At 38.9% G+C, this 23,418-nt stretch overlaps 1 protein-coding gene and 2 long non-coding RNA genes across 3 annotated transcripts in view; 2 read left to right on the top strand and 1 right to left on the bottom strand.

Annotated features, from left to right (window-relative positions):
* GC (GC vitamin D binding protein) overlaps positions 1 to 23,418 on the bottom strand; it is a 44,995-nt gene that overhangs the window by 17,016 nt on the left and 4,561 nt on the right. Inside the window, exons 2-7 of the mRNA XM_053461643.1 lie at positions 15,249 to 15,318; positions 13,657 to 13,789; positions 11,110 to 11,321; positions 2,949 to 3,081; positions 1,456 to 1,550; positions 1,065 to 1,194 (exon numbers count right to left, since the gene is read on the bottom strand). Of these exons, the coding sequence (XP_053317618.1) occupies positions 1,065 to 1,194; positions 1,456 to 1,550; positions 2,949 to 3,081; positions 11,110 to 11,321; positions 13,657 to 13,789; positions 15,249 to 15,318 (773 nt within the window). The remainder of the gene's footprint in view (positions 1 to 1,064; positions 1,195 to 1,455; positions 1,551 to 2,948; positions 3,082 to 11,109; positions 11,322 to 13,656; positions 13,790 to 15,248; positions 15,319 to 23,418) is intronic.
* LOC128488025 (uncharacterized) lies at positions 4,374 to 5,333 on the top strand. The gene is made up of 2 exons (XR_008353471.1): positions 4,374 to 4,621; positions 4,845 to 5,333. It is a non-coding gene; the product is annotated as an uncharacterized LOC128488025 (long non-coding RNA).
* LOC128488036 (uncharacterized) lies at positions 9,665 to 10,246 on the top strand. Its single transcript, XR_008353482.1, has 2 exons — positions 9,665 to 9,919; positions 10,143 to 10,246. It is a non-coding gene; the product is annotated as an uncharacterized LOC128488036 (long non-coding RNA).

Here is a 23,418-nt window from a genome sequence, read left to right as displayed (position 1 = left end):
TATTGTAATTTTTTTTGTAGATCAGAGATACTCAACTGAGAATGGGAGGTGATACCTCTTCCAGGGAACAGTCTTAATTAGCTCACTAAAACTTTGATCATTGGAGACATATGGAGATTGGAAAAGAATGTAGAAATATCCAATGGTATAGTAGTCTATCATACAGAATGGTGACTGGTTTAGTGAGCATGGGATTAAGCATGAGCTGGAGCTAAATCAGTTTTAAAATCGTCTCAATGCAGACATCTTTGTTCCAGGCCTATGTCTGCATATAAGAAGCGGGCACAACTCTACTAGTTGATATGGCGTTTGGCTTCACTTAAGCTTAGTTGTTGGGCCTTGGCCAATATGTTCACTTCTAGCTCCAAGGTCCCAGGATGTTCTATTTATGGAAAGAGATTGTATTCAGAAACAAATAAACCATTTTGCAAAAGCTAAACAATGGAGTGTATGAAGATCCAACCCAAAGCCATATCCAACACAAATATGCAGCAGACAGAGACAGTTTTGCAGTCAGGATGATGTACCAGAAGAGAATGACCATGTAATTGGATTTATTCCCGTAGACTTGCTATAAGGCCCAGTCAATTTCAGTGGTACTCAAACCACCTCACAGTGCGTACATGAACACAAACAACGCAGTTCCTTTGATGAGGGAACACACCAGAGGAGCAACCGTTCCGAAATGGAAGAGTTTCAAATTGGCAGTTGTGGTTATAACCGAAGAACACTGGCAGAATCTTGTAAGATGGCTTTGACGTTTCCATCAATGGCACTTATTTGGCTGAACATCTCTGTGGTAGAGGTAGGTAGATGGGCTACTGGACTTATCGGCTTTCAGCATACCTAGAATCAGCATTGACATTGCACCCTTTGTGAGTCACTCCTATTCTCAGATGAGTATCCGTTATCCGTTTTCTCTATAGGACACTTTATGATAATTTACTTAATTACCCATCAATTGTTTTCAATTTAAAAACTATCAAGTAATTCACGGCATTGTGTAGAAGGAAAGCTAGCGCTATTGGTAAAATGTGTCATAGTGTTTTTGTAGACCTTCCTACCTCATTCTTTATACAGTCTTCAGTCATGGAGTTGCAGCACTTAGCAAGCACTTGGGTACCCTGCTCCACAATTGGCATGACATCCTTAAATGCTGCAGAGGGTACTTTTTGGCCAAACATTATTGAGGCACTAAACAATAAGAGATAATTATCCATTTAGATGAGGAAACCTGGTGTAAAGATTGCTATTAAACCATACAAAATAAAATAAAATGAACAAAGTCAGAAAACAAAACCAGGGACAAACAGCAATCACATGTATCTTATTATTACTACTACCTTTTATTAATAAAGCCCCAACAATTTACGCAGCCTTTCTTACAATATATTCAATGGCATTATTAAATTGTTCGTAAGTGTTTACAGTAACTTTAATAGTGTGATTTTGTACCTGAATTTCAGCTTTTCCTCTCCATAGCTGGCGTACCGTGAACACAGTCTGTTAGACATCACAGTCAATAAATGCACAGGATGTCTTTGGAGTCTCTGTAAGGAAATAATTCTAGAGTATTAGTTGGCATTGGTTTGATATGTAATCATTGATCTACCAATGGAATCGTATCACAGTATAGTCAAAAACACAATTTGGTTTTGGCTTTCAATTTTATTGACTTTGGCCAGAATTGGAGAATTAAGGTTACTTATGCATTTCGATTGCTGTAGTTTCTAGAGTTAGACGGCACACTTTAATTCAAACACATTTTGCCTAATTCATTACTTTATCTGAAAACAAGGGGAGACCCCCAGAAAACAAATGAAAATTAATGGAAAATCTCAAAACTTATCGTTTTTATTCGTTCGTTTGCCTGCTGAGTCATCTCTCCCCCTCCCTAACTGCCAGTTAATTAGAAGATGTTAAAGATCTGTGAAAATATGGTTAAGGTTCAAGATGGGTACCTGTGTAAAGCATTAATGAGTCCAATAAATCTAACAAGTGCTGCTTTTTAACTATTAGCAAATGAAAACCCCCAGGAAACAATCAAGATCAACACCAGAAATATCTATACGGAAAGCCCTACCTGATCACTCTAAAGCTAAACTTTTAATAATAGATAGATTTGCAAAGATGAAAAAAGGAAAAAAAATTAAAAGGTAAAGGTGGGGACCTCAGTGCTTGAAGGCTGTTCCACATATCCACCGTCTCACCAAAGAAAATCTTCTGTACATTAAGTAAAACTAATGAATGACTATAATGAAATTTTAATCCTCGCTTAACCGCAGAGGTTAACACACTAGCAGGGATTCCAATGCACTTCACGCAACATAGAATCAATCTGCAGATGAGATTTGGTTCATCTAGTCAGCCCGCTTTAACTTATGTAGAGACTCAAACCTTAATCAGTCCTAACCCATGCATCTTTAAATTCCCTTACTGTGTTAAGCCCCCTCTTAATTAGTATTGTTTTTTATATATATTGTCATCATATTCCATAGCACTGTACAATGTGTAGACAGGACAGTATACAACATAACAATATGACTTACAGAAAAATCAGGTGAGGGGGGCCCTATTTAAGCTTATTAAGGTAAAACGTCCTTACTTTACATCTAAGCCTCCGACCCTCCAGTTTTAAAGGGCATAGTCCATTCTAAACATAATTTATATGTATAAATAATATGCAAATTACAATTAATCATTTCAGTGCCTGTAAGGAACGCTGTGCATTTATTTACCTCTTTTTTATGTTTTATTTGTTGGTCCTTGAATTTCTTAGAAAACACACAAAGACCTTAATCATGCTTCACGATGGTAAACACTACAATGCCAACACAGATCAAAAGAAGGCATGGAGCTAACGCTTCAGGAACAGATGCCATCAAATGAAGATTAAATGAAGAAGATTTTACAGAATATGCGAAAGCGTGAAATAAAATGAAACAAACCTGTTTCAGGAAACACACTGAAGGTTTTTCAGATGTGCAACACGTTGCTACCATGTTGAGATAGTTGGTAGTGGAATCTATCACCACAAGTAATGGAGCCTCTGCGTAATTGCTGGAGTATTCATACAAAAACCTGTAGAGTAAAAAAAGAAAATCATCCATTAGCTTATTTGATGCATTATTAACAGTAATGTTTTTAATCCTTCTTCTATCTAGAAGTATATTTATGTCTTAAAACCACTCCTTAATCATAAGGTGAAGGTTGGAGAACATGAATTTAGAATAACTACCTGTGAACTTTCCAGAGCTGACTTAAGCCTTGTCCTCTCACCTACACTCATGACTAACCAAGCCTCCGCGAAGCGTGCCCCTCATGCAGCTGTGCCCACCCTTTGTTTTGATTGGTATGGGAGATATATAGACTAGGATCCCTGGGAAATTACCAGGTATGAAGAGAACAAGTACCTTGACCATGTCAAGTCATTCCTGCCAAATATTCCAGAGGGGCTGTAATGAAAATATTATTATATTTGATAGGAATCGCTTGACTTGGTTAAGGTACTTGTTCTCTTCATATCTGGTAATTTCCCAGGAATCCTAGTCTATAAATCTCCCATACCAATGAAAAAGGAGTGTGTAGAGCTGCATGAGGAGCAAGCTACGAGGAGGCTTGGTTAGTCCTGAGCGGGAAGGGTATGTCTCTCTGCTCATGTCATGATCTCTGCCTGTCCTCTCCTCTGATTTCTAGCTCTCATGCGCGCTTACAAGACTTCTCAAGGGCTGCTCTTATCCTCAGAAATGCCCTCCCCCATCCTATCCGTCTTTCCCCCTGCCTTCAGTCCTTCAAAAAATCCCTTAAGACCTTTCCTAGTTTTTCTCCTGCAATACTTATACTAGTGTGCCTGGTCCACTCCTACCAGTTTGTAAGCTCGTTTGAGCAGGGCCCTTCTCACATGCTGTTTCTCTATGCCATCTTGCTATGTTATATAGTAATTGCTATGTCCTGTCTACCCTTTGTACAGCGCTGCAGAATCTGATGGAGCTATATCAAATAAATAATAATTATAATAATAATCACATACTGTTTAACACTATTTGCTAACCTATCAATATGATATACCATTACTGTATATAAGATTACTTATGGGATAATGCCCAATTACCAAGCAATTAATATACATTCATATGTATTTCACATTATTAATATTTTTTTAAATGAATGTAATATAAGTGAATAGAATGCAAACACATAATGTCATACTGTAGTGTTATTAGTTTATTATTATGGAGCTAGTGTTCCCATAAGAACATATGAACAAATGATTAGATTTATTGGTAAGCGTTTGTCTCCGTCATATACCACTGCTCAATAAGGTTAGTATCCGCAGGCATGTTTTTTAACATTGGAAAAGATGAATGTTCTGCCCAGCAGGGTTTGAGAATCTTTACAGTTCACTTTTTTGCCACCTTAGTAAATTATAGCTCCATCTAGCGGTGTAAAGTTGTATTACACCTTGTTTTCTAATTAAAGAATAATGCATTGTGGGTGATTGCAAGGCATTCTGGGAGGGAGGAGCCTCCATTTTACAGTCTTCAGTCACCAGGCCTCATCATCAGAGCTGTCTCTGTATGTCTCCTTCCAAAACTCCACCATCTGTGTAATAGCATATCTGGTGAGACATTTATTTCTGTTTCAGGGACATTATTATAGTATTCAGAGCTGTTCAGGAATTATTGTTGTATTATTACTCAGGAAAGTTAACTGCTAGACTGTTAGCTAGCCATGTCATTCTTTGTATAGGCAGCCATTTTGCTATGTACTTAACTGTTATGTAATGTCATTATACATGCAGTTCATGTGACTTGTATTAATACATGTTATTTGTATTCTTATAGTTTTACCACATCACATTACCACATCACATTACATGTGTGTAATCCTGTTTTGCCATATATACTCAACAACCTGTTCACCAATAAACAAGTTAAACTACAAAGAACAGTCCTCTTATTTGGAAGACAGGAATGGTTTATACTGAATGTCAGACTGCACACTGAGTGAACGTGTAAGAAGACAGAACAGTAAAACAGATTGCTAGTCACCAGCGATAGTGGATCTGACTGTACGGAGCCGCCATCAGCAACGTAGTCCTATGTACAGGATTGCAGCGGCGGCCATACAGTCACAAGAAGCGAGAGTGCAGCCCCCAGCAAGCGCGACACGATCCAAACCACGTTGAAGTCCGTTCCTAGTCCTACCTAGACTGAGTCTGCACAGAGACATTAAGCAGCCAGCAAACAGGCACACCATGTCCACTAGCAAGGCATCAACATACGGGACAAGGTCACGAGCAAGCCGCTCTAGCAAGTCATCAATAAAAGAAATGGCTGCTCTCGCCCGTGCAGAAGCTGAGGCTGCAAAAGTAAGGTCTTCCTTTGCTGCACAAGAGATGCAACTAAAGAAAGAGACAGCGTGTCTGCAGGCGTCACTGGAAAAACTCGCAGCGGAGAAAGAAGCGGCAGCCGCAATAGCCAAAGCAGAGTTCCTAGAAGCCATGGAGTTCGCTGAATCTGAGAAACACAGCCAAGTACTCGGGCCAGACCTAGATCAACAGGATCCAGCACAGCGCATCTCAGAATATGTCCATCAGCATTCCAAGACAGATGACAACTATGATCCAGTACATCAACCAGTTTATACAGAGTGCCAAAGATCCTACCGTGAACCACAGTACCTCGAGCAGGACGATATGCGACAAAGAGATGCTGACCACAACTACCGCCCTACAGAACAAAAGCTACATCCTTCGCTTCGACTTAAAGGGACACCCTTCGCGTCAGAACGGTATTATACAGACTTCCCTAAGCCAGAAATCTCTAAAAGGTATGGTGATACACCACACACTCAGCATAACAACAGCACACCGGGTAGTATTGACGCTAACCGGACTGCCATGGACTTCGCTAAGTTCTTTGCTAAACGGGAGCTGGTTACCAAGGGACTTGTAAAGTTCACAGATCGCCCCGAGAACTACAGGGCATGGCGAGCCTCCTTCCAGAACGCCATTAGGGACTTAGATCTTTCCTGCAGTGAGGAGTTAGATCTCTTGGTAAAATGGCTTGGAAATGAGTCTGCTGAACATGCCAGAAGAATCAGAGACATTAACATAAACTATCCAAGCAAAGGCCTAAAGATGGTGTGGGAAAGACTTGATGAGTGTTATGGGTCAATAGAAGCTATAGAAAATGCTTTATATAAGAGAGTTGATAATTTTCCCAGAATAGTGGGTAAGGGTTACCAAAAGCTCAGGGAACTCAGTGACTTACTAATAGAGGTACAGGTTGCTCAAGCAGAAGGAGATCTGCCAGGGCTAGCATTCCTGGACACCGCCCGAGGTGTTAATCCGATTGTTCTAAAACTCCCTTATAACCTACAGGAGAAATGGATCACGCATGGTTCTCATTATAAACAGGTTCATAATGTACCATTTCCCCCCTTCAGGGTGTTTGTAGACTTTGTTGCTCAACAAGCAAGGATCAGAAACGATCCCAGTTTTGACTTTACATTGTCATGTCCCACTACCCCTGGTGTCAAACCTCATAAAACACCAGTGGCAGGCCACAAAACTAATGTTGCCTCCACAGGTTCTCCTTACAGGTCGTTTAAATCCTCTCAAGGGAACAAACTCGAAGATCTTACCAGACAATGCCCCCTGCACAAGAAACCACATTCTCTACTAAAATGCAGAGCCTTCAGAGAGAAGTCCTTAGAGGACCGCAAAGAATTCCTCAAAGAAAACAACATCTGTTTCAGATGCTGCAGTACAACATCGCACTACGCCAGGAACTGTAAGGTCAGTGTGACATGCACAGAATGCGGTAGCACAGAACACAACACGGCTTTACACCCTGGACCACCCTCTCAAACATCATCCCAAGGAGAGGGGCATGACAGAAAGCAGATAGACACTGACATAGACACCCCAGCTGTCACTTCTCAGTGTACAGAGATCTGTAAAGGACTTGCAGGAGGGAAGTCCTGCTCAAAAATCTGCCTTGTCAGAGTTTATCCGGTCGGTCACCGAGATACGGCGATCAAGGTATATGCAATCTTAGATGATCAAAGCAATAGGTCTTTAGCTAAATCCACCTTCTTCGACACCTTCAACATCGTTGGGCCCGGTTCTCCCTACTCCTTAAAGACATGTGCAGGTACCGTTGAGACGGCGGGGAGGAAGGCAACTGGGTACAAGGTAGAGTCCATTGATGGTCATACCTGCTTGTCCCTGCCAACCATACTGGAGTGCAATCACATTCCTGACAACCGGTCCGAGATACCTACACCAGATGTGGCAGCATACCACCCCCACCTGAGGCGTATAGCTCACTTGATACCGGAACTGGACCCAGAAGCCCCAATAGTCTTACTCCTTGGAAGAGACATATTACGAGTTCACAAGGCTAGAGGACAGATTAACGGCCCCCAAAACGCTCCATATGCCCAGAGACTTGACCTAGGATGGGTCATCATAGGAGACGTCTGTCTAGGAGGAGCGCACAAGCCGACCTCAGTCAACAGTATGCTCACCAACACACTTGAAAATGGACGTCCTTCTCTATTCCAGCCATGTCAGAGTAGGTTCCTGATAAAAGAATTGCCACACAGCGCTCCCGCGCCTTGTCCTTTCGTGGATCCCTCCTGTGAAGACCACGCCTGCGATGGTGAGCAAGATCACTTAGGGTGCACAGTCTTCCACAGGACAAGAGAAGACAACAGGGTCGCAATGTCCATAGAAGACAGGCTGTTCTTGGATATCATGGATCGAGGAATAGTAAAAGACAAGTCGAAAAGCTGGGTCGCACCTTTACCGTTTAAACCTGAGAGACGACGCTTACCTAACAACAAAGAACTTGTCTACAGTCGATTTATCTCCCTCAAACGCAAACTTCAGAGGACACCAGAGATGAAAGAACATTTCTTTACATTCATGGAAAGAATATTCCAGAACAACCACGCAGAGATTGCACCCACGCTCCAAGACTCAGAAGAGTGTTGGTACTTACCCATATTCGGCGTGTATCATCCTAAGAAACCAGGACAGATAAGAGTAGTATTCGACTCAAGTGCCAAATGCGAAGGCGTCTCACTAAACGACGTCTTACTGTCTGGTCCAGACCTCAACAACAGACTTCAGGAGGTACTTTTACGCTTCCGCAGAGATTCCGTAGCATTTATGGCCGACATACAACAGATGTTCCACTGCTTCCTTGTCAAGGAAGAACACAGAAACTACTTGAGGTTCTTCTGGCACCGCAACAACGACCCCAATGAGGACATTGTAGAATATCGAATGAGAGTGCACATTTTCGGAAACAGTCCTTCCCCTGCAGTTGCTATCTACGGTCTCAGACATTCAGCTCGAGAGGGTGAAGCAAAGTATGGGACGGATGTCAGGTCCTTTGTGGAAAAAGATTTCTATGTCGACGACTGCTTGAAATCTACACCCACGAACGAGACCGCAATCAGTCTCCTGAAAAGAGCTCAAGAAATGCTCGCTCTATCTAATTTGAGGTTGCACAAAATCGCCTCCAACAGTCTAGAGTTAATGGAGGCCTTCTCACCCCAAGACCACTCAAGTGATCTAAAAGACTTGGATCTTAGCACAGACTCCCTTCCGATGCAGCGAAGCCTCGGTTTGCTCTGGGATTTAAAGGAAGACACGTTCACCTTCCAAATCAGCAAGGAAGAAAAAGCCTTCACACGCAGAGGAGTCCTGTCTACCATAAACAGCTTATATGATCCGCTGGGATTCGTAACGCCTGTTACCATTCAGGGTAAAATGTTGTTAAGAGACTTCACCACAGAGACGGCTGATTGGGATGATCCGCTTCCCATGGAGAAAAAAGACCTGTGGACAGGATGGAGGAAGTCTCTAGAAGCTTTGTCCAGCCTTCGCGTGGCACGACCGTATGCTTCTGTGCCATCAACTGAAGTCAAGATGCAAAGACTTTATATCTTCTGCGACGCTTCAGTCAAGGCGATTGCAGCGGTAGCATACTTGAAGACCATAGATGTCAAAGAACAGTGCCATGTGGGTTTTGTTATGAGCCGGACTAAACTGGCCCCACTCCGCAAGCACACGATACCCAGACTGGAACTCTGTGCTGCTGTGCTTGCAGTGGAGTTGGCCGAACTTATAACAACAGGAATGAACCTGGAAATCGGGGAAGTCGAATTTTACACGGACAGTAAGGTAGTCCTAGGATATATTTGCAACGAAACGAGACGCTTTTATGTCTATGTCAGCAATCGGGTGCTAAGGATCAGGAGATCCACTTGTCCTAAACAGTGGCACTATGTGTCCACACACCATAATCCTGCGGACCATGCGACTAGATCTGTCGCAGCAAGTCACCTTAAAGACACAACATGGTTTATGGGTCCTGCATTCCTGTACCGTTCAACATCTTGCAACATTGAACCTGACTCGTTTGGATTGGTAGACTCAGATGCCGACGAAGAAATCCGACCTGAAGTATCTGTTCTATGTACGGTGACTTCGGATCACCAACTCAAATCTCATCGTTTCGTCAGGTTCTCCACCTGGATGTCGCTTGTTCGTGCTATAGCCTGTCTAGTTCATATCGCTCAGTCTTACAAGTCGACATTACCTGAGATACCTAGTAGTGGCGTCGGTTGACGCCAGACGGGGAGTGTTCTGCCCAGCAGGGTTTGAGAATCTTTACAGTTCACTTTTTTGCCACCTTAGTAAATTATAGCTCCATCTAGCGGTGTAAAGTTGTATTACACCTTGTTTTCTAATTAAAGAATAATGCATTGTGGGTGATTGCAAGGCATTCTGGGAGGGAGGAGCCTCCATTTTACAGTCTTCAGTCACCAGGCCTCATCATCAGAGCTGTCTCTGTATGTCTCCTTCCAAAACTCCACCATCTGTGTAATAGCATATCTGGTGAGACATTTATTTCTGTTTCAGGGACATTATTATAGTATTCAGAGCTGTTCAGGAATTATTGTTGTATTATTACTCAGGAAAGTTAACTGCTAGACTGTTAGCTAGCCATGTCATTCTTTGTATAGGCAGCCATTTTGCTATGTACTTAACTGTTATGTAATGTCATTATACATGCAGTTCATGTGACTTGTATTAATACATGTTATTTGTATTCTTATAGTTTTACCACATCACATTACCACATCACATTACATGTGTGTAATCCTGTTTTGCCATATATACTCAACAACCTGTTCACCAATAAACAAGTTAAACTACAAAGAACAGTCCTCTTATTTGGAAGACAGGAATGGTTTATACTGAATGTCAGACTGCACACTGAGTGAACGTGTAAGAAGACAGAACAATGAAACTTGTCAAAAAGTTGGTCATCCTTAAAACTAGTTTGTTGGACTTTTTTAATAAAAATATATAACAAACAAAACACACTAAATCACTAAAAAAAAAAACTGTTTAGGGTTTTTGTGTTCCTGTGCAGGACAGAACTTGATCGTGAGCACTGGGTCTGCCAAATATATTATGGCCAAACACATTATTTGGTCATTTAGTGTTTCTCCCGAAGCTGAAACACATAATGCTATCTATGCCCCCTGCTTCTTATGGGGACAATTAGATTGTTAGACCAAAGGTGATATTTACAGTGACCAGAAAAGTGTCCATCCATTACTATTCTGCTTTTACAGAGTTGCTCAGGATAAAGCATCTTTCTAGTCATTACGAGACCTGAATGAGAGAGTAGCAAAGTTCAACCAACAGCAAATTCAGTGCATAAGAAAGCCTACCCTGTGTGAAACTAATGTGGGATCTCTGATACAGAGGCCGATATAAATATTTTACAAAGGTAATTATGTACCAAAAACCTAGATGAGGTTTCTCCACCAGTTTAAAGTATTTTAGGACTTGACACTTAAAGTTGTTTAATTAAATTGGTACATTTGTTTCAAACCATGATCTGGAACTATGCTAATAAATAATACATTGCGGGTGTATAGAGCTAAACTATACCCCCCATCCAGTACTCAATGTCATTCGGTTGAAACAAATACTGTAAAGTGAACTGGACCCATCTTGTGTCACCCTCTATGATCCCTTATTTTATGAACACAAACACAAGTTGCCTGACTTACCTGGCAGAAAATGTCTGTGGATCCTTCCTGAAAGAGTCACACAGTTCTTCATTTGACTGTTCCAGGTAGGTTGGAAATTCTTTAGGTGGCTGCTTCAGGTCTGCCAGACACAGCTTTCTCTCTAGGCCCTTGTGAACACAGCAACTTGCAATACCAGGGTGCTTAGGGAAAGGAGACTTTGGATCGCAAGACTTAATGGACAAATCAGATGCCTTAAAAGGAAAGAAAGATAAGCTTGTATATGAAGAATTCTTTTTAACAGTGTACTGTATACGTACAGTATGTATGCATTTTTGCTGAAAACATATCATCTTTGCTATGAACATCAGTCATGTTTGCAAGATAAGAATCATTGGTCATGCTTGCAAGTTAAGATTCTAGTTGTGGTATAAGAACGGACGCAAGGCTCCCAAATGGACTTACAAGGTAATAAGTCCAAATAGCCAAAGTAACAAAGGGGAGAAGTCTAAAAAGAGGTCAATGGTCAGAGTCAGAGGCACCACAAAGACCAGGTAACAAGTCAAGCATCCCATAGATCACACACATTGGTGCCAGGTCTCTAAGCTGAAGTTAGCACATATTTCAGCTAAGATTTTTAAAAGGTAAGGTTTGTGCCAAGGGAATGCAATGTCTTGGAGGTTCATCAGTGCCATTGTGGTTTTGTACATGTCTGGGTAAGTGCACACTGATATAATGCATGCTGGTCATGCATGCAAACCTGTATTGTTTGGGAGCACCAGTTGCACACATACTACAATCTAGTGGGACATGACATGTAAGTGCCCCGACATAATGACATCTGTTTTCTATAAACTGCAGTAAAACAATTACTGTTGTATGGAACTTTATAATACATTACATTTAAGGTAGTTCTAATGTATTTGATCATGAATTCTGTAGTATCCAGACCACCTGCTACTTATATAAGGACCCATGTACACATACTACCCCTTTCTATAGGTCAACACCAAAGCCCCTTAACGCGGAATGCAAGTTTAATGCAGGGTAAACTTTACTTTCTTTTAAACATTTCCACTATGTGTCAATGTGAAAAAGTTATCTAGCATGACACCACCCAATATTAAAAGGTCTGCTAGCTAGTTAGCATCACATGCTAGATGCATAGTTTAGTTTTATTTCTGTCAAAAAATCTCACTGTTAGTTGTGTGATATTTTGGGCCAACATGACTCATCATACAGGAGAACCTCATTAAGGTTAACACTAGTATTTGGGCGAACATGAAAACGAACACGAAGGGTGCGTTTTCGTTGTTCATCTCGAATACTGAACATACGAACATGGCGGCGGTAAAACATATACGAACACGAAGACACACAACATGAAGAATCTTCATGTTAGTCTTCGTTTACTAATCTCCCTGGTCCCTTCCCCATCTGTCCTACCTTATCTACGCAGCATCGCAGAGGTTAATGGGAGCGGAAATCCGTAGGTTCACCTGCAGGGACCTTCTTATCCATCAACCAATTGGTTGATGCTAGCAAGCGACCAATAGAATCCCTCGCACGGACCTTTACCTCCTGACGGCGGGACTTGGCCTGGGGAGACCATGGTCTCCCCGCTCCAAGAGTTAAAGGTCCGTACAATCGGATTCTATTGGTCGTTTGTACGGATCTTTAGCTCTTGGAGCAGGGAGACCAGTGGTCTCTCCCGGCCAAGTTGCGGCACCAGGATTTTAAAAGTCTGTACGAGCGACTCTATTGGTCGCCAGCAGGGGGCTTGTCTGCCATCAACCAATGAAATGCACACCCTCAGGGGAGTTGGCCACCTGAGCTATGGCAACTCAGGTGTTATTAGTCGTAGGGCTACATGCAGGACTCCCTATGGGATGGCCCTGAGGAGTTAGTATCGGTTTCGCTAGCGTGCAGGGAGGACACCAGTAAGCGGTCTTAGCATTGTTTACACCTGCGTCGGCATTCCCGGGGGATCTCGTCCTAGTGAGCTAGGACGTTTATTTGTTATGCACTAAAGGATGATTTTATTAGCTGAGGCTAATTGCGGTTTATGAGTATATGTTTACATATTTAAAATTTACGTTTATGTCGCAGGTGTTTTTTTGGTAATTGATGATTGGCCATGCCCCTGTGCATGATAAAACACCTGTTACCAATGAGTATGGCTGAGACACCTAAACTCAATAATTAGGAGGGCTGTCTACATACTTTTGGTCATACGGTATATCTAGTAAACTAAACAAGTCACTAACCAACTAAGAACTGCTATATTGCTGAGAGTAACCATTTCAGTGGCTTCATGTCAGTAACTTTTTAAAAAGCTCTGTAGTCTGGTTGTACTGTACTAATTGTATTGAAAAAGGCCAGCTGTTATCGCTTTTAATGTTTTGAAACCTATTTAAGTTTCATAATGTATTATCCAACTATTATTTGTTAGGCTTTCAATTAGCAGCCGCGGGTGTTTTTTTTTTTTTTTACACAAAACAACATATTTATTTAGAGGCCGATTATAGAAATAAAGAGAACGTTCCATTTGGATAAATTGTAGTAGAATGTTGTATGCAGTAAACCTACCCCTTTGTCATAACAGTCAGATGCAGCTCCTTTAACGCAGCACTTCTCTGCCAGAGAGACTATAGCATTCATTAGGTGACCTATTTCTTCAAACGTAGCATTGGAATATTTCCTGCTGTTCATGATGACTGCTCTGAAAGGGAGAAAAAAGCAATAAAATGGATGTATTCCTGGAAGTGGGGCTAACAATATCTCAAGCAAACAGAACACTTTGAAAAACGTGCGGCATATGGTACTCAAAGAGAAATCATAAAGAAAATGACGATAATGAAGGAAACATTGTGAGATCATGTGAGAGGTGAAAAGAATGAGTGAGATAGTCTGTGTAACTGGTAACTAATGTAAGGGGGCTGAGATTACGTTACTAAAATGGTGACATACTGGGATACATTTTTTCTTTTTTTTTACCGTCTTGGTCTAGCCATTTTCCTGACAACCCTAGCAGCATTTATAAAAGTATAGTTCTGGAGTAAATAATGAGCAATCTCCATGGAAATGGAAAACATATTTCTAAAGTTTGTTTCAGCGTCGCTCTATAAATATTGTCCTAGGTGTTGTAATAGGAATGAAATTATGTGGGGAAGTGTGAGAAATGTTTGGAGGGAATTAGGAAGACAAAGTAGTGCGTGAAATAATGTAAGGGAGAAGGGGTTATATAATATTTGTAAAAGAGTTGAGGTTATCTGGGAAGAGTTACAAGAAAACATGAGGAAATCCTAGTAAATACAATCTTACTACTGTTGAACCACTTGTTGAAACTTATTTGTGAAATAAGCACAACATAAAAAAAACATCAGAAGATTAAAATACGATGCATGAATATGTTCTTTCTATTAAACAAATTGTATGTGAAATGTGCATGCATGGTTATCCAAAAACGCACAATAACTCATTTTCTCTGTTGTGATCAAAGGGCCACACTGGCAATGAGGAGATGGCCCTGGCACTTTAAGACCAGCGGATGCCTGATGGGGTAAGTTTGCATGGCTGCACGCTATGTTTTTATGTTTGTGTAGCGTAAGGCCAGGCATATTCAGCTGGAGCAGCAGATCAGGTGAGTGTTTTGGCCAGCGGCTCACGTGACATTTGTCCAGTGTGCCAGATGGCCAGTCCGTGCCTGACTAGCGCACTCTAACCTAGGGATCACAGAATCATACATAATACATATTCTGAAACTTTTTCTATGAATGAGGAAGTATGGACTGGAAAGAATTAGTTTATGTTTTGGAGGTGAACGGAGGTGTGAGAACATTTTAGGAGTGAGATAGTCCAATATTCTCAAGGCAGAAGGTTCTCTGTATGTCAAGTCCTAAAACAGGAAATGAGATTATAAATATTGCTATCAAATGACAGTTCTTTGTATAAAAGTTGATGGCTTCAGTTGCTGTGTCCTTGGGACCACAAGTTAAAAGGTGACTGTAATAAAAACTGAGATATCTAAATGAAACACAGACAATATATCGTGAATACATTATTTATAAACAAAAGACGTCATATGTAGTTGTACATTACACGGTTATCAGGCAACAATAGACAGGTTGGTAATTGCGCAATATAACATAATCATGTCTAACCAAGGACGGGGAACTTACAGGGCAGAAAATTTGTCTTTTCCCATCACGTTAAACTCTTGGCAAACTTTTTCTCTTTCATATGGTTTTCCTGCAAAGACAAGGCAAAAGAAAATTAAATATAAAACCTTATGAATAATAGCATACCTATCTGTATAACTATATATACTGTATATTTTATATAGAACTATTTATGGATAAAGAATATATACATGTAGCAGTCCCTCAAATGGTAAAACAGAACATTTTTTTCATATGTAGGGACAATGGATGTACCAGCACTAAGTTGACTTTGAACTTTATATAATTTACTGCATTTTTTTTGCCTACAAGTAAATATCCTCTAATAATACATGCAAAGCCTTAATGGAAACATTATTTCTTGTGACAGTGAGCAGTACATTAAATGGAACAGGCTGGTACCTTCTATGTAACAACAATGAAACCATACAACATTAGCCATTCTTTTACATGGCGCAAATTATTGAAATCACAGCATTTCCAGCCTAGTGAAAAGGCACACACCGCACGCTAAATTAGTCCTGTACACTTCTTTACAACGGCACGGGAAACACGCTGCTAGCTTTGGTTCCGGCATGCATTCTCTTATAATACTTTATAAAACAATCCGCATTTAGACTTTTTTTTGTAATGTACATATTACTACAAAGTTCTAGAGAGCCTTTAGACTCTAAACTAGATTTGTATCAAAGTTTAATGGATGGCAAGAAAAAGTAAAATTGCTGTTATTAAGTATTTTTTTTTTTTATCACAAAGGGTACTGATGAGAATAGATGGATGAATAACAAAATGATTGCACTAGTTTCAGAATAACTAGCATCTAACTTAGAGGGAGAAAATGTTAATTTTTACAGTGATATGAACTTAATAGAAAAAAACAACTATGCGCTATGTTCACTACAGCCTGAGATGCTCCTTATTTATGATCACTAAATAAATGTTAATAATGTATACTACTGTTTAACATCCGGTAGCATTTAGCAAATTTGCTAAATGAGGAACAGACATTTAAGCTTAATCAAATAAAGAAATAAATTGCAAAACTAAATATATTGCATGCATAACCAAAACACAAAAAAACATGTAGCGTGGCCATGCACACAAGCGCATATGTTTTCCATAATTCAGATAAATGTTAGTTCAATCAGTTGATTAGCTTATGAAAATCCAATAAGAAAGCCTGTTGGGTTCATCCAGAGCAGTGGTTGTTTTATGATAAACGTATAACGTTTTTGATACAATAGAAAGTTGGTTCTCCAAGTCAACATACAATATTACAGTATTTAAAACGTATTTATGTTTAATAATTTTTAAATGATTTTAGATAATGTCCTCCTTTTAACCGCTAGCGTTTGAAATACAAATGGTGGGGAAAAAGCCATTGCTGTTATTTAATCATATCATAGTTTTCTGATAATGAATATTTATATTTTAAAAACATTGATTTTAATAAACACAATGGAGGAGAATTTGTTTTGGCACATAGCCAATTTCATTCCACCCACAATAAAATTTACTAATTATTTCAGTGTAATACTCTGAGAGATGTTCTAACTTTTTATTTGCCGTTCACCATACAGATGAACCATAAGAAGGGCATGTAGAGGATTATTGATTATGATTACTGTCTAATAATGGATGAACTTGAGTCACTTAAGAGGTGCCTCATAAATAAAGAACATGATTCTGAATTTATAATCCAGAATCTCCATAAGAGACATGATCCCTTTAGACAAAGGTAGATCATTTTCTGTGGAACACATTAGTGAGTGGTGTGGACAGAAGGATGGAACCCACCACTCCCACCAACCATTTGTTCTATGAGTAAAACACAATGTGGTATTTTCAGTGTACAAAAATGTGAAGTAATATTTTTTTTTTTACAAAACCCAATCTATCCAAATTCCACAGCAAAACATGTGCACATAAAATGAATAGTGAAAAAAAGTAAAAATAAATAGGTGGTTATGTAAGGCCCCAACCCTTGAGGCTGAATATATATAAAAAAATAGTCAAAAGACAATAGCAAAAAAAACAGGGTGTATCAGGCTTTCCTTCGGTGTTCAAAGAAATTGTTTATGTTCCAAAGTAGCAGGGCCACAGTGACAACGTGATTTGAGATCTTTCTCTTCTAAGGCTACATACCCCCAGGGGAATATGCAGTCCTTTTTCTTCCCTCCAGAGTGGGCCAGCTCTTATAAGTCCCCCTCTGTAATGGTGGTGGTGGGGGGGGGTCACCCTGCCTAATGAAACAACCAAACCCAAAATCAAGTATCTGCGCCACTACACACATACAAACTGGGAATCCAAAATGAAATCACGTGTGCACAAAACACAACAAAAAAATGTACGAGTGACTGTAAAAAAGGATACAGTGATGATTATTGTACATAGAGGGTTTAGAGCCATGCATTTATGCAGTATGTTAGGCTTAATAAAAATGATGATGCACTGAATCATCATTTCTCTTACTGACACAACAAAAGTAATGTTTTCATTGGAAAATTCAGGTCAGACTTAAATGGGCTCTGAACATCCTTAAATAAGTTTAAAAAGGTATCTCAGCAAAAGAGAACTCTTTGGACAGCGAATGTCCAAATTATGCCCCATAGAGGGAGCTATTGTATAACCTTGATTTTTCATGGAAAATTTCAAAGCTAAGTTTTAGTTTACCAAAGCAAAAAACTTTAACTATAAGATAATGCATGATGTTGTTACATTATGAGACATAAACAGCTCATTAAATAATTATTACATGTGGGTACACATCCAATTTTAATGAAGCATAGACAGAGTTGGTTGAAAATCTATGCCATGTTATTACGTAAATATATTTATTGATGACTTTTTGGTTTATTTAGGTACAGAAAAGCAAGTTTTCTTTACAACTGTTTAGTATAGTATATTGTAGTGTAGTGTAGTGAGGTGTGGTGCATGTTGAGTTCAACTCAAGTGCACTTAGTTGAGATAATTAAGAATGTGCAGAGAAGTTCCATCTTTCATCATATTCCATTAACTTCAGGCTGATGAGATGGCAAGTGAAAGTTTGGAGGAAAATCAGATTTAATGACAGTAATCTATTAATGCAATATTAAAAGTAATCTTAAAACAATACTGTTGCTTCTACGTATAAGGAAAACAAGGGGCTTGATTTAATTGCCAGTCCAAAATCTAGACCTTAAACGCTTCTAGACTAGATTGCTAAAATCATACATTGTTTCATGTATACCAACATTTACATACACATACCAACAAATGAGTATTTCAACTGGCAGGGCGTGCAGCGTAAAACAAAACAGAACACTGTTAACTGCTCAAATAGAAAATATATAGTGAACACATTGTATAATCCACAAAAAAAATTGCTCAAATACACATATTTAATAATCATGTCTAAACCATGGACTCAAGTCTATGTTGTTGACACAGCAGAAGCTCATTGCAGCCAATAGTGTGTGTACTTTTGTGTACTACTTGGTTTTTTTTTGTTTTTTTTTACATCTGTGTTAAATAAATGATTTTATGTAATGACTGCTGATGTTTGCTTTGATGTCCTCAACTAGAAATACGTATCAACTGGTACAGCAAAGTCTTAACAATATAGCATAATTACATTTATATGCCAAAAATTAGGATCTGTTGTTGCTGTATTCTTGGATTGCAGAATATTAGGTTTTTTTCTTTCCCTGCTGGGGAGGTTTTTAAATGTGAGTAGTATTGCTCTTGGTAACAAATATTTAGTCATTGTTTCATACTATGTGGTATATCCTTGTTTTGTGGTTTATGACTGGTAAGCTTTGGAAAATTGACCTGAAGGTTGCTTTGTTTGATTTGGACTTAGAACTACATGTTACAATTTTTATTAGGTTTTTGTGAACACATTATTAACAAATAATAGTGGTGTTATTATGTTCTTGAAAGGATAAACTTTATTTTTTGACTTAGGATTTTTGAAAGAAAAACAATACAGCATTATTCCTTTTCTGTTCTTAAGCGTTATATATGAAAATATAAAATGTGCATTGCTATACTGGAATAAAGTTGATTTTATATTGAGTTCAACTTAACCAGTTGCAATCTAATATTTGCAATTGCTACCTGGGGTTTACTCATAAATAATGCAATATATAATTTATGCGGCTATGATAAATGAGAAAGAAGGACTGCTTGCGCCCACAAAAGTAAATTAGCCCTTTGGCTAATTTTCTGTATTGTATATTCGATTGTATTGGCTATTTAATAATACACAGTATATCTGAGCCTTGTAACATATTTGTGGGTCATGTTGTATTGATAATAAAATAGATTTGAACATCAGTGCTGTGTGCAGGATACACTATTGTGATTAATTATTTTCAAAGCCAATTTTCGTAATTTGTTTGATCTTACTTAATATGCTTACAAACATATCACAAAGGCAGTGCCTTTTAAAATCCTTGCACTTCCCCAATGAATTATACTCAATCATATCTAGGTTTATTAATAGTTAATTAGGGATTTATATATAAAACCACATTTGTATGTTTTATTTCAATGTGGACACTACATTACAGGCCCACTATGAGATAAATTAAATTAATATCACACACACTATTTTAGAGCTTGAAAAGGAAATAGGAGGATGAGTGGAAAATGCATCTCTTCAAAAAATCATCTCTTTTATACACTTCAATAGATAATAGTCATTTAGTTTAAAAGGGCATGTTCTTGCATTCTGGAACATTTTCTACAATTACTTTCTAGTCTAATAGTGAGGCATGGTGATTTTCAGAAAAGATGTATGTCACCCACACATCTTCTGGACTACCAAAAAAAAACTATAAAAGTATGTTATAAAAAAAAAGTGAAAAATATGTCAGTCAATTTGCCTGCAATCTTACCTTGTCATTTGGATGTAAAAGTTCACAAAAAGTTTTCTTCGTAACATCTTACTAAATTAAATAACCTTAAATAAATAAACCACACAATTGTTATTCCTTGTTAATTTACTGTGAAATGTTAAAATAATGGTGCAGGGCATATCTATCCAGGCCCGGACTGGCCATCGGGCACATCGGGCTGCAGCTCCAGGCCCCTACCTTAAAATAGGCCCAGTCAGCACCTACCCCTTAAGCCCGCCGCAACTGCGACCCGGTCCTCCACTCTAAGGGGCCTGCCTTACGCGTGTGCGGCCGCACAGGGTTTAAATTAAAACATCGGGGGGGGGGGTTTTGTTGTTACTTTATTTAACCTCCTCCATGTTAAACTAGATAGCCAGAATGGCTCCCATTTGCCATCAACTTCTTTGTGTTTGCTCTGTTCCCTCTTGAACTGCTCTGTGGGATGGGGTACTAGTTAATTGTGGCTAGAATACAGAGGTTTCGCATTCCTTATGATTGAATAGGCGGTTGAGCTTTCTGAAAGGTCCAGTTCTAGTGTCCTGAACTGGGTGACAGTTGAGCTGTGTCAAGTGAAAATTGACAGAAATTGTTATATTAATTAAGTATAGAGTTGGAACAACAGCTACATCATACAATTTACTCCATTCCATACCACAGACACTGAGCATACTTAGTGCCATCTTGCTTTTTAACCAAGAATGAGAGGAAACCACACATACCATTTCCTGTGCTATTAGTATGTATTTGGAAGGGTGTTTATCCCAGCAGTAGGTTCCATTTTATATAGCAGAAATTGGACTATTCACTAAAAATGTCTGAATTGCAGGCAAGGGCATGTAAATATAAATAAAATACATAAAATATAGTTGCATTAAAAAAAGAAGAAATGAAAAAATGGCATAAAATAAAAATGGGAGTGTGAGTTGACATAACCATGTGCGTGTGTAAGTATGTGTTCGCATGCTTGTGTATGTGTAATTGTGTGTTAGTGTAAGTATCTGTAGCATGTGTGTGTGTTAGTATAAGCGTGTATGTAAATTTGCAATGGGACCACTTGGTTTTACCTGCCCCTTGGGCCAAATGTTGCCACTCCTCACCTGGCTATATCCCCTCACTTCATTACTTGCACAGTAAGTTAGGGGAGGCATGTGGATATTCTTTCTCTGCTTGGCTTGTATATGTACAAATACTTTTGACGTGTTAATGAATTTAACTGTGAATTTTTATGATATTAATAAAAAATATATGTGACTACACAGGTAGGTAATGTAGGAAAGAAAATAAAGTAAAACAATAAAAAATTGCGTGCACCCTATTAAACTGTATTAACTACAAGGGGTGTGTTTTTAAGCATCCTAATTCTCTATAAACAGCCCTAGTAATTAATATACTTTTGATGACTATTGTACTTAATATGAGATGTATGCAGAGATTGTTTCCTTATTTATCATAATAGCCAAAACAATTACTCAGTCATACAGTTGGTTTGACATTTGTTATCAATAGTGTGATGTTCAATAGTGTGATGCTCATCTGTCATCTGGTACAAAGCTATGTTTTGAATTACCTTGAAGGCATAGTGCTCTGGTAGTGTAATTAAGTTGATATCTGCTTTTTGACATGATAAATTAATTTTTGGTCCTATGCAAAACGATAAATATTTTGTTAATCAAAGAGACATTTAGAAAAGCTAAAGAAACAGAACAATAAAATGTCCACGAGTCAACATCCACATTACCTGTATTTGTTTTGTTGAGGAAAAAGGCAAAACTCCAAACCGCCAAAAACATTATGTATACTTTCTTTTAATAGTAATACATTTTTGGACAAATTATGGGGACACTGGAGTCATCATGTGCACGCTAATGCTCTTACTGGTTGCTCCAGGTAGCCAATCAGTGACGATAATAATTGGGGGAGGGTTGCTAGTGCAGCAGGGCTGTAGCTTCTGTTTAAGGTTAGTGCTTTATTTTTTTTTCTTTTGGAAGAAAGATAGAAGAACAATTGATCCAGAGTAAGGAAGGAGTATAAGCTGCAGAGGCAGGGCAGGGCACAGGGCAGGCACTGGCAGACTGAGTGAATCCCTCTGACCCATTGTGGAGTGGGGTATTCAGCCGGGGCCTTGTCTCACGAAGAACAGATTTCCCAGACATTGATTTTGACACCCTGACAGAAGTCATGAGCAAAATTGTGCAGTGAAATGTACTCCATAGAGCCAACGCAAGCTCCATGACTATGCAACTAAGACTCTTAACTAAGACTCTCCAAGTATTAGTATTGATAAGGGTCTTCTTTTTTGACTATGATATGGGAAGAGATGGGTCTTGGGCAGGGCTGTCATACTCATATTCAGTAACCTGTTTTAGTGCCTAGTTATTACTGGAATGTGGACCAGCTTGCTAATAAATATTCACCTTTTCTCCTTTTCAATGTAAATCCAATGGATTGTAATAAACAAAATGACAATTTCGATGAATGTGACCTTCTATTGTTTATTACTCATTGTGGAAATAACATCAAATGCTATAAGCATCCCCTGTCGATGACTCGTAAAAAGACTGCTTGTTTCAGCATGTATATGTATTATTTTGTAACACATAAGTTAATAATATTTCCTTTACAACTTAACAAGGATGCTGGTGGAAGAAGATGGAACTATTGCCTCAAATTGAGTTACTGGGAACTTTTTACCTCTGGCTACAGAGAAAGCCTTTGTGTGCTACTCTGTTAATCCAGCCTTGTTTGTCAAGTATGGAACACCACATCTTTTTTTTATTTCACATTTTGCATGAATTCAATTGAAAACAATGGGACATACCATTGTCACTGGAATAATAATCACCATCTGAAAATACACTCGCAGGATCACCAAAGCTGCCAAAAATATTATTTAATGTATTTTTTCTGGTTTGGCATACAGACATTCTGGGCCCCAAATATTTGTAGATCAATTTTGTTTCATGTTTGTCTGCAAAAGATTGTGCCTCCTATCTATGCCGATAAAGGTAAAAAAAAAAATGCACAAAGATATACAAAACAAAAACTCATGTCACTAACAAAATATCAGCATTCTCAGTGGACCGGAACACAGCTTGTCAAATAAAATGAAATTATGTGTAAAATCTTGTTTTTGTTATAGTTCCGTATTTTTAATCAAAGACAGCTGGAAGACCCTCCACAGAGACCCTATCTCAACATCATCAAGTCTGTCTGGTATTACATGAGGAAAGGGAAGCAACTGAGGCTGCCTAAATACATAGAAGAGGATCTCAAAGATGTTTGGCACAACC

The sequence above is a fragment of the Spea bombifrons genome, chromosome 1 (assembly GCF_027358695.1).
Source record: "Spea bombifrons isolate aSpeBom1 chromosome 1, aSpeBom1.2.pri, whole genome shotgun sequence".
NCBI lineage: Eukaryota > Metazoa > Chordata > Amphibia > Anura > Pelobatidae > Spea > Spea bombifrons.
Note: the sequence above shows the minus strand (reverse complement) of the source record. Positions and strands in the feature narration are given on the sequence as shown.